This window comes from Notolepis coatsorum, assembly GCF_963971535.1.
Source record: "Notolepis coatsorum genome assembly, chromosome: 9".
NCBI classification, from domain to species: Eukaryota; Metazoa; Chordata; class Actinopteri; order Aulopiformes; family Paralepididae; genus Notolepis; species Notolepis coatsorum.
The window spans coordinates 52,791,283-52,802,460 of record NC_140173.1 but is presented as its reverse complement, the minus strand read 5'-3'; the positions used below and the strand labels follow the sequence as shown (position 1 = coordinate 52,802,460).

The following is an 11,178-nucleotide window of genomic DNA, read 5'->3' as shown; positions in this document are numbered from 1 at the left end:
ATATCATTATCTGTTCTTATGCACGCCTGGTGATACTAAATCCAAATTGAACTCGGGCATTTGAAAGATAATATATGTATATATATATATGTGCAAATTGGCTATAATAAGGTAATGTATAAGCATCATATTCTATATTCTATAATAATATTTCAAATTGCATTGGTCCGGATGGGAGAATTCAGTACTGTATCTACAGAACCTTCGGTTTTATCATCTTCCCTTTATTAATTTCCTTAAGATTTTTTTTACACATGCTCTCAAGAGGGTACTGAACGAGATTTTTTTAAGTTTGGTCATTATTATCATGGTGTTATTCACTGTCAAAGATGCAAAGAAAAATCATAATTCATATTCTCCTTTGTTTCATCACAATTTAAGCAAGCCTAGTAATACACAATATTTCTGACACGGAATACATTCCCTGAGGTCCATAGATGTACCTAGATACCAAGAATATGCAAATAGCCCTTGTAGAAGTGGAGCAATATTCCATTTACCTAGGTATATATTTTATGCAGATTTTCACATCGTGTGGAACAGGTTAAAGAGTGTGTGCGTGTGGATGTGTGTGCTGTGAGTGCATTTGATGGTTGTTACATAGTGTTATTGTTCGTTGAGCATCCTGATGGCCTGGGGATAGAAGCTTCTTCTGAGTCTCTCTGTGCTTGCCATGAGACTCCGGTATCACTTGCCTGACTGCAGCAGTTCAAAGAGGCAGTTGTTTGGGTGGCTGGAGTCTTTGATAATTCTCTTAGCCTTACCCATGCACCGCTTGTTGTAAATGTCCTGGAGAGTGGGAAGCCCCCCTCCAATTGTGCGTTCGGCTGAACGGGCCACTCTCTGTAGTCTGCTACGGTCTTGTGCGGTGCTATTCCCAAACCAGGAGGTGATATTGCCAGTCAGGATGCTCTCTATTGTGCATGAGTAGAAGTTCTTAAGGATCTTGACTGACTGACTTGGAACTTCCTTAGGCGCCTGAGGAAGTAGAGGCGTTGCCGTGCCTTCTTCACAACACTGTCAATGTGGTCCATGTCAAGTCCTCGGATATGTGGACTCCGAGGTACTTAAAACTGTTCACTCTCTCAACCGGTGCCCAGTCGATGCTGAGGGGGCTGTAGTCCCTGACCTCCGACCTCCTAAAGTCCACAATCATCTCCTTTGTTTTGCTGACGTTCAGGGAGAGGCTGTTCTCTTGACACCATCCCGCTAGAACCTTGACCTCCTCCAGGTAGGCCCTCTCGTCGTTTGCAGAGATCAGGCCCACCACTACTGTGTCGTCAGCAAATTTGATGAAGTACTTTGGGAAGTATTTTGACATGTACATGGGTACCTTGGTCGTGTAGTGCATCTTGTAGACCAGGCCCATTGCAAGTTGCTGTACTCTTCGTCTACTCTAAGCCATCCTAGGTTGTCAAAGTGGGCAGGGGTGAGGTGGGTTCTAGGAGTAAGGTCAAGCAGTAGTCTGACCAGTTTGTTTTGAGATGTTTGTAAATTTGTTTTTAGCGCCTTTGAGGTACTTTGGTACCATGAGGTGCAAGCAGTCGTAGTACCCTTGAATGAGTGCTCCTGCCAGAGTCTTCAGGGTATTCTTGTTTACCAGAGAGGAGATCCGGTACAAGAATAGAGTTCGTTCGTTGATTTTTTTTTTTTTTTATTACATTGGATGCCATTTTGTCACAGGAAAGATTTGCCTCTAGGATGGAAGTTAACCCAGGTACTGTAGGTAATTTCATCTTTCCTTGTGACAATATTGTCACCCACTGTATACTGCACCTTGTGCATGCTTTTTATGTTTACTCCTAGTATATATTCAGATTACAATTCTTTATTGCAACATAATATAACCGATGGGGCATACAGATCCTCATCTGCATCTTTGTTTATTTTTCTCATATCTAATTGTATTGCCTATATTTATGTCTTTCTACCACTACCCTGCCCATACCGGTACCCCCCCCGCTATGGCACCCGAATTTCCCCAAGGGGATCAATAAAGGAATATCTTAACGTTTGAGCTGGAGTGAGGAGACACAACTTCAAAACACTTTTGCATAGGATGCTTTATTTGACGGGCAGCAGAATAAATACTGTTACAACACTGGCAGATGGAGCGCCAGGTAGCTGCTTCTTTCTTGCTAGTTGAAGGTTGTATTACACATTTACATTATAGCTACAGTACATAACAGAGTCCAACACCAAGCAGGGGTTGTTGAAGGGTACAAGGTGTGCAAGACACATTTTCAGATACTCTCACTCTCCAGGGGAAGAATGTAACAAAAAAAGGCACTCTGGTGACAGGTTCTGCATGAATAATCTGTATAGTCAAAAGTCATGCCTCCAAGAGGAGTTAACCTTTAGAAAGAGATGTTTTTGAGCGAAGGCGATCCTTAAAGAAACGTGTACGGTGTACCCTCCCAATTTAAGGAGTAGTGCATCTTCAACACTGTACCCACGCTTGGCAAGAACCTGGTCCTTGTGCTATGTAAAAAGACTCGACCGTATAATGAAATAATTAAATAATCATTAGTTATCAAGTTACATCCTTCAAAGGCAACTGGGTTCTCCATAAATCCAAAACTTCAATGTATAGCAAGAAATAAAAGCATTTGTAACTTGGCTCATCTTTATGCAAATGAAGAAACAATGATTTTCAAGTCTAAAAATGAATAATTCATTTAGTTGAAAACAATTGATAGATGTAGCCTGTACCATAAACGATTGCCATTTCAAATTATTAACATAATGCACTTGAGCAAACCCACAATTCTTAAAGGGGAATGCCACCAATTTAAAAAATTCACATGTTCTTCTTGTGCCCCAGGACAGTTCAGCCAGTCGTTATGGCCACGCACCGCTCTCTCCTCCAATCAGTGATGTCACTGGGATGTCAAATCTGGGGATGCTCCATAGACGATAAACGGGGCACCGACTTTATGAAGCCATAAAATGTTTGTGTGAGCCCTTACACTCAAATACTAGATTGCACTCTAGTATATTCTGTTTGAAATCGAATTTGGGAGCAAGAGCTCATGCAAAAATGTGATGGGCCTCAATGTCCAGAGTCCCATTGGTCGCCTGTGAAGCAGCTACCAGACTGAAGAGTGATGCTTGTTCACAAGTACTGACTGAACCGTCCCAGGACAGAGTGGACGGGAAAAGCAAGCATGTGGAAAAGGACAAGAAAGAGACAAAAAAGAGGGCAAGGAAAACCCCTTGAAAACTGTTTAGATTTTTCTGAAATAATTTCTTTTTGCAAATTGAAGCCCAACTTGACACTTAATGTTTACATGGAAACACCCACTTTTTTTTTTTTTTAACAGCACACCCTGTACTCTAGTAATTTTCTTTTGTGATCCACTCACAGAGGGACCCCCTCTATTTCCGTTACTTTTAATCCAGTGCCTTCCAATTTCTCCACCAGATTAGACTTGTCTTTGTCCGCGGCGTCAGACATCTCAATCTGAATTTTGACACCTGAGGAGCACAGAACAAACATTTTGTTTTAGTCATAAACATGAAATGTTGGCCAATATCAAAAGTACTGATCCAATCCATTACTTGTACTGAACAGTATGGACCTGTATCAAACGTCTTATGTAGGCGTCAAAATCACAGACAATCAACTAGCGTTGCTTTCCGACACGTTACACACATCTGCTGGTATCGTTACCAGTGATCCATTCCATCTTTGGTTTCTTTTATTTGACACATGGAGTAAAATGACATCCACATTAATCATTGTCCTGGAAAACACAGTGGTCCTATACAGCCACTTCTCACTGGCTTAACGTTATACGAAATCGTCTGGACATACATGAATATGCCCATCATGGCGATACAGTACTTTTAAGAGAAAAAAAGATCTGTCGCAACTTCGTCCTTCAACCAAGGTGCATGAACTGGAAAAGAGCATTATCTTTTTAGAACCTTGCTGAATTGTTCTCCCTTGATCCAGTATGTATGATCCTAACCTGAGAGGGTCAGTATGATCCTAAGTTCCTAACCTGAGAGAGGGTCAGTATGATCCTAACCTGAGAGGGGGTCAGTATGATCCTAACCTGAGAGAGGGTCAGTATGATCCTAACCTGAGAGGGGGTCAGTATGATCCTAACCTGAGAGAGGGTCAGTATGATCCTAACCTGAGAGAGGGTCAGAATAATCCGAACCTGAGAGAGGGTCAGTATGATCCTAACCTGAGAGAGGGTCAGTATGATCCTAACCTGAGAGAGGGTCAGTATGATCCTAACCTGAGAGAGGGTCAGAATAATCCTAACCTGAGAGAGGGTCAGAATGTTGCCGTCATTCATTGGGAAACCGCATGGCTACGATACCGCTAGCAGCCAGGGAATCCCTCCCGCAGTGACCGTGCAGGGTTGCGTGGTCGTCCACTACCAACAGTTCAGCCCGTCAGGGTACCCGACAACTTTGTGTCAAGGTACCTGAAATAACGGAAAATAATTGAGATGATAAAACTCAACTGAAATAAGTTCTACAAATAAAAAAAATTAATTCTCAACTCAACCACCGGGTGGTAACCCTGAGACCAGCCATGGTAGCATGGTACAGGACAATTTGGTTGTCAAGTCGTGACGTGTCGACCTTCCAATAAACAGTTTCTCAGGTCTCGTGTTTTCAACACGCCTCAGTGCCGTGTGCCTTGTTGTTTTAATAGATCCGAGTCATGAAAAACTGTTTGGTGTCCTGTGCTGCTCCCGCCGTCTGGAGTGGAGCGCTTGGCCCTCCAGACATGAATACATGTCACGCATTCAGGAGTCAGACTTAACAAACCCAAATTCACAGGCGCTCTGCTGCCTGAAGAACGGATTGGATGACGACGCCACATTCAGCTGGTAAAACCTGGCAAAGGACGAAGTCCAGCCTGCTGCTGCACACAAACATCATCCAAATAGGCTCCACAAAGCAGCACCCAAGAGGCCACCACCCGTGGGAGCAGTGTGGGCCAGTGTTAGTGTTGTCAACTACCCAGTGGGCGCGACTCTGCTTGAACAGGGCCTTGCGATGTGGCCCTCTATAGCAAATAAAAGGTTGATTCGTCTGTCTCCCTTCAGCTGACACTTTTATCCAAAGAGATTTACAAATTGTGTCAGCAGAGGGGTACGCCTGTGGCAGCTTGTGGTTTTGTTCAACTAGCAGTGCCGAATTTGAATGCTTCACTTTGAGAGCATAGTAGTATAGACATTAGTAGCATAATACTAGTATAGTAATGTAGTGGTACAGAGTGATGGTACATATAGTAATCCAATAGTGCTGGGCGAGTAATCAAAAGAAAATCGCGATTCATAGACAATCTAATTTCTAAATTATGACAATTCTTTAAAGATTCTTTTCTTTTTTACTTTTAAAAATGATGACGATTCTGACTCGAGTTATTTTGTATGTTACAAGAGACTTTTAAGTTTAAGTCAAGCACTTTCATATATGTTATGTTTAAGTTTAAGTCAAGCACTTTGATATGTTATATTGTCCGTTTAAGAAAGAGTGTACTGCAATAAATGATTATTGAAAAAATAAGAATCGTGTGAGAGAATCGTGATCTCAATTCTTAGAGAAAAATCATGATTCACATTTGAGCAAGAACGCAACCGGCTCCGAGCAGAAGCATGTGCGTGCACACAGGAATGCGCTGCACTCGACTGATGCGCTAACTCGCTAAGTACCCACCTGGCTACTTTGCATAACAATAGATCAGGTCGTCAGGTGTGTTCAAATACGTTCTCAGATACATTCACACAACTTGTGAATGAAATGTGTTACATTCCATTCGTAGAGGCAATTAGGCATCGTCTTTAGTCTGTGCGTACGCAAGGGAACATTTATGTGCATGCGCGGGAGCGCGTGCACTCATTAAAACACTGTGCAACCAGCTTTGAAATCACCAATGCAACCCTGCTTAACAGTAACCGCACACTAAGTCACCCCCGAGTGGAACATGGAAAGCCACATTCTGCAAACTTTCCCCCGCTGTACCGAGAACCGTGACTTCAAAACCGAGGTACGTACCGGACCGTGGTTTTTGTGTACCGTTACACCCCTACTGAACAGTGATACCCACCAGCCTGTTGACACAACAATATAACGCATTGCCAATTTCCCGGCAAAGTGTGAAATTAAATAATTAGTAAAAATAGCACTCACCTTGGAGGCAGGCTTTATTCATGCCTTGTCTTGAGGCGGAGTAAAGCATTTTCTGCTTAACTGGTGCGGTGTTAGCAGCCCTACAAACAAAGAAGATCATGATCAGAAGATACCCCTGCTCGAGTCGTCACAAGTGCAACTTACTGGACCAGACCAACACATCCTCTTCAGAAGGAGATACTCAACTGCTGCAGACGCATTCCAACGCAGGCCTGTTGTACTACAGGGCCACAAGAGATGGTAACCAGAATATACACACATTATGTGTATGTGCTTGAAAGTATGTACTGTATATGTAGGGATGGGAATTGATAAGATTTTATCGATACAATTCCATTGTCGATTCTGCTTATCGATCCGATTCTTTATCGATTCCCTTATCGATTCCTGATACATTTATAATTTCAATAAATAAATTGGAAATGCAACAGAACTAAGCTGGTTAGAATAACAACATGCAACTTGACATTTCTGATTGTCATTTATCATTTATTGTCAGAAAAATACAAAAACTGTAAACAAATTAATTAACTATAGGCCTACACTTAAATAAAATGTATTTGAGAACTAATTTAATCTATTGAACTGTAGTTGCATTCAACAGGTCGTTATTGCAAAAGACAATTTGTTAGCAATAACCTACCTGTATAAATAAAGGCCAGCTCAGTGTTCTCTCTCTGCAATGAGCATGGCTATTTAGCTAGATAGTGGCTAACGTTACTTTACCATGTAAATTAATGACTAGGATGCAAAGCACTTTCAGTTTTCACTGCACACACAAAACGGTCGCAATATCGAGCCCTTTAGGTTTTCCTAGTCAAGGAATCAAATAGTCTGCTATGGCTGCATGCGTGGCGCTAACGTTATTGTTTTTAAATGCGCAACTGTCGGAAAAACATGGCATCGATAAGAGGAATCGATAGTCATGGAGGCATGCGATTCCAGGAATCGGACAATTAGGAACCGGTTCCCAATCGATTCCGATTCTCGATTCCCATCCCTATGTATATGTGCATGAATGTATATATATATATATATATATTAGGGCTGTCAAAATGAATGCTTTAACTTGATTCATTTAAATTATTTAAAGCATTAAAAATAAATTAATCTAGATTAATCTATAGAGTGAAAAATCATCAACGTTCTAAACTTTCAGCAGTATATTTGCTTGTTCGGATATAAGAAAGAGGTCTAGCTGAGGTTTTGTTGAACATTTGTATTTCACAGGAGAGAAACCGTATTCAAAGAAAGCTATTATTAAAATAGTCTTTGAATCTAAATATACTTTTTGTGTTGATTTTACATTAATTCCACGATTTTACTCAAGTAAATATCTGTTACAAGCTTCGGTCTTAAGTAGAAAATGCTATTTTTAATCTAGTAATTACAGAAAATTGTGATTAGTTAATTTTTTTTAATCTATTGACAGCACTAATATATGCTTGATTTAAAAATGTTTTGGCCTTTTAGGTTTACCTCAATTATGTTTGTTCTTTTATACATACTGTAGCCGTATGATTGTGTTACATACAGTACATATGCAGTAGGTATGACTGGTGGGTTGCTCACCATTTAGGTCAGTGTCACGCAGCAGAACTAGTAACTAGGGCTGTGAGTTTATCACGTTAATTAGATTAATTAATTACAAATCCTGTAATTAATTAGATTAATTTTTTTTAATCGCCTGACAGCACTACTAGTAACGCAACACATACGACCTCCAGTGAACACTTTCCCCATCCTGAACCTACCAAAAAATGAAGACCAAGTCCTCTTTACTGGTCTCAGTCGTGTGATACGTGCAGTCGTAGAGAGCGTAGCAACATTCAGTCTCCTTCAGCAAGCTGGTGATCTTCAAGTAGATGTCGGGCTCTCCTTCCAGATCCTTCACTTTCAGTTTGCTGTCCACGTCCACGTCGATCTTGCCATTGCCGATCCTGAACTTCACGAATTTGACCCGCTCGTTGAGGTCCGCCCCGCTGCGGCGTACTTTCATCTCGTTGACCAATATCTTCACTGCATCGGCGACATCAACGCCGGAGAGGGCCTGATTCAAGAAGGGGACAAAATAAACAGTAAATTACACACATCGCTCCTTTTGACCCACTAAAATGGGAGGGGGGTATGTATTAAAGGACCACCCATAGGGTTCACCCAATATGGAAGTCGACACCCTCAGATTGGAGCTGAAAGTGTCAGTTTAATGTCATAGTGGTTAGTGTTGCAGTACAGAGCCAAAGCAACACAAAGTGTTCACTGGACTCGGAAAGTAGACGCGCTGTGCACGAGTTGCACCGCAGTCGTCTGAGAGAGGCTAGTCATCTTGGACAGGCAAGTCAAATGTCTAAACCTAGATGACCCATCTCTCTAAAGGTGGAAATCAAGAGCATTAAGATTTGGATTTGTCATCAAGAGCCTTTTGTTCGAGCCATTACATCCAAATGTATCACAGTAAAATCACCACAGCTACCATCATAATATCCTAGGAGTTATGTCTCCGTAATGGAGATTTGTCCAGGATTATGCTCCAGGATTTGTCCCTTGATTACATCACTATAATCCAGTCTCTCTGGTATTCAGCTTGAGATACTCGTTCATATTCACAAATTGAAATTGAGCTGTATAGTATTATAGAAATTACATGCAAATTCTATTTAATGGTGTGTTTTCCCTTTAAAGGGATAATTTAGAACTCTAGTCTAGCCTCCATTAGTGTCAATTAAGAAGGATGAGCAAGGATGTAGAACTGCTCGACAACATAAGTGCCATATGAAGAAAGATCAGAATGCAACCAACCCTGCAACCCACGCACGGGCTTGCCTGTAAACACCAATTTATTTTCCAATCATTAGTCACATTGCCATTCATGAGATGAAAATATTCCAGAATTAAAGCAATACAGTGAATACAGTCAGAAGGATAGGGTAGGCTACTGAAACTTTTTGGAAGCATAACTAAAAAGAAACTGAAAATAAATAAAAGTACAGTTTATAGCTCTGTACCAATTTGACAACCACAAACTTAATTTTGAGAGACATTCAATTAGAAGGGTTAGTGGCCTATCAAAAAGGAGCGCGCTGCAAGGCCATTAGGGTTGCTTTGCTATTGCAGTGCCTACTGGGACAGCAAAGTGAGCAGAGTGTAACACAGCCAGCTCTAGGAAAGTGTTGGACCGAACACGAATACAGTACTGGAGAAAGGTCTGCACACTGAAAAGCTCCCCCTCTGTTTTTATTTTGCATCAAGTGATGTTTCAAGTACAGATGGAAAACTGTAGTCGCCATCTTAAGTACCCATGATTCCCCATGCCAATCTTGATTGATGCCTCAATTTATAAAAAGGAGCACAGAGGACTTAGACCCCAATTCCAGAATTCATCCACGTTAAGACGGTACACAAATACATTAGTGAAATGAGGAACTCCCATCTCCAAAAACTAAAGCGCTAAAACTCAAACGTGCAATGTCGTCAACTCCGTCAAGTATAAAGTCTGAAGCTGCTCCATAGACAATAGGAGCACCCAGGGGAATGTTCTGAGTTCATAGGTACATGTTCCATTCCAGAACTGAGAACACTACTATAGAATAATAAAGCTCCTTTGGATAGAAAGAGAATAAAATAAAACAAACATTAGGTGGCTCCAACAAAAATCTGTCTCCCATTCATTGTCAGCAGAGCAGCTCCAGACTTTACACTCAATGACTGTTACTTCTCTGGTTTCTGGCTTTGGGAGAGAGTAGCTCATGTTCACATAATATTGATTGAACTTTCCTAGGCCATGGAAATAACACTAGCATTTTTTTTAGTAGTGTTCCCTTTTAAACATCCACTTGCTCAATATGACTCACTTGGTAGTGGGACATGCTTAAACATGGAAGTGACTCATTTGTTGTCAAACCTGTCAGCCATCAACTGGGGGGGGGGCATTAGATATGGAATCAAACAATTTGTATTTGTTGAAAGATAAAGTGCAACAGCCCTTCATTAGGACCACACAGGGTGGCAAGCAGAAAACCTTCAGAGTTCTTTGACAGTGACATTCCATTGATGTGGCTTCCGTGTGAGTTTATAGGGCCTTGCCTCTTGTCACATTCCATGTCGTGTAAAAAAGAAAAACAAGTTAGCACAAGCAAGACTGCCCTGGGGCATTCTCCGAGAACGAGTTTGTAGAGAAGCCACACCTTGAACAAGAGACCCATTCAAACACCCAAGTCAAGTTCTCACAGTATAATCACCCAAATGCTTCCTTTAAAAAGAAACTGGAAAAAATGCTGGATTAGAGACTGGCCATCTGTGTTTATTAGGAGTAGTCAGCTGCAAAGCCTCAAGTCGTCATGCTTTTAACCTTTAAGGTTGTTATGTATCCTTAACCATAACCATTACCAAGTCATTCAAAATAAATGTAAACCATTTCTTCCAGGCCGTCCGATCTAGCATCTACCCAAAACAATGGCCCTGTGGGAGGAGGGGGCAGATCACAATTTAACAGGCTACCTACTACTACTACTACTACAGGACTGAAGCTTCATTGTGTCCCAAATAATTGCACTCAAAAACTAAAAGACACAAGCCGGAAGCCACCGAATCACAGACAAAACATCCCAAAAACAAAAGCCACGCTCAAGTATAACTCGAAACAACGGATCTGTGTGTGAAACTCACCATGTTGATTGTTGACTGCTGCTGTGTGCGGGGGAACAGGAGAGAGAGCAGCACCAGTGCTCCTGAGGAGAAGAGGCTGAGTGAAGTGTGGTAGGAAGCATGGTGTCTTGAACACACCTCCTCAAGTAGACCTGCCTCCTCCCATCAGGTGTCAGACAGTAGCCTACCAGCAGGCTCTGCGTCCATGTTTTAAACAGCTTCTACAAAACCATCAAATCATATCAATAAAAAAAAAAAAAAGTCCATGCAATATATTGTTTTGAACACTCACCATATCTCAGTTGGATAAGGTGGGAAAGACACTCCAACTCATGTAAAAGAAAAGCAACTAAACAAAACAACAAACAAGCAGGT

General features: G+C 41.4%; 1 protein-coding gene across 1 annotated transcript; it reads right to left on the bottom strand.

Annotated features, from left to right (window-relative positions):
• Positions 1-2,045: 2,045 nt before the first annotated feature.
• On the bottom strand, positions 2,046-10,928 carry LOC311234462 (cofilin-2-like). Its single transcript, XM_084321648.1, has 4 exons — positions 10,825-10,928; positions 7,914-8,209; positions 6,160-6,239; positions 2,046-3,477 (listed from the first exon to the last, which is right to left on the bottom strand). Exons 1-4 carry the CDS (start codon positions 10,825-10,827, stop codon positions 3,362-3,364), a joined length of 495 nt encoding a protein of 164 aa, XP_084177774.1. The 5' UTR covers positions 10,828-10,928; the 3' UTR covers positions 2,046-3,361.
• Between the last annotated feature and the right edge of the window lie 250 nt (positions 10,929-11,178).

Bases quoted from the DNA above. Each gene is read 5' to 3' on its own strand.
- LOC311234462 (XM_084321648.1), bottom strand. The intron at 6,240-7,913 runs GTAGGTTCAGGA...CTTTGTTTGTAG, and splicing joins GACTTGGTCTTCATTTTTTG to GGCTGCTAACACCGCACCAG. The intron at 3,478-6,159 runs GTGAGTGCTATT...TGTGCTCCTCAG, and splicing joins GAATAAAGCCTGCCTCCAAG to GTGTCAAAATTCAGATTGAG.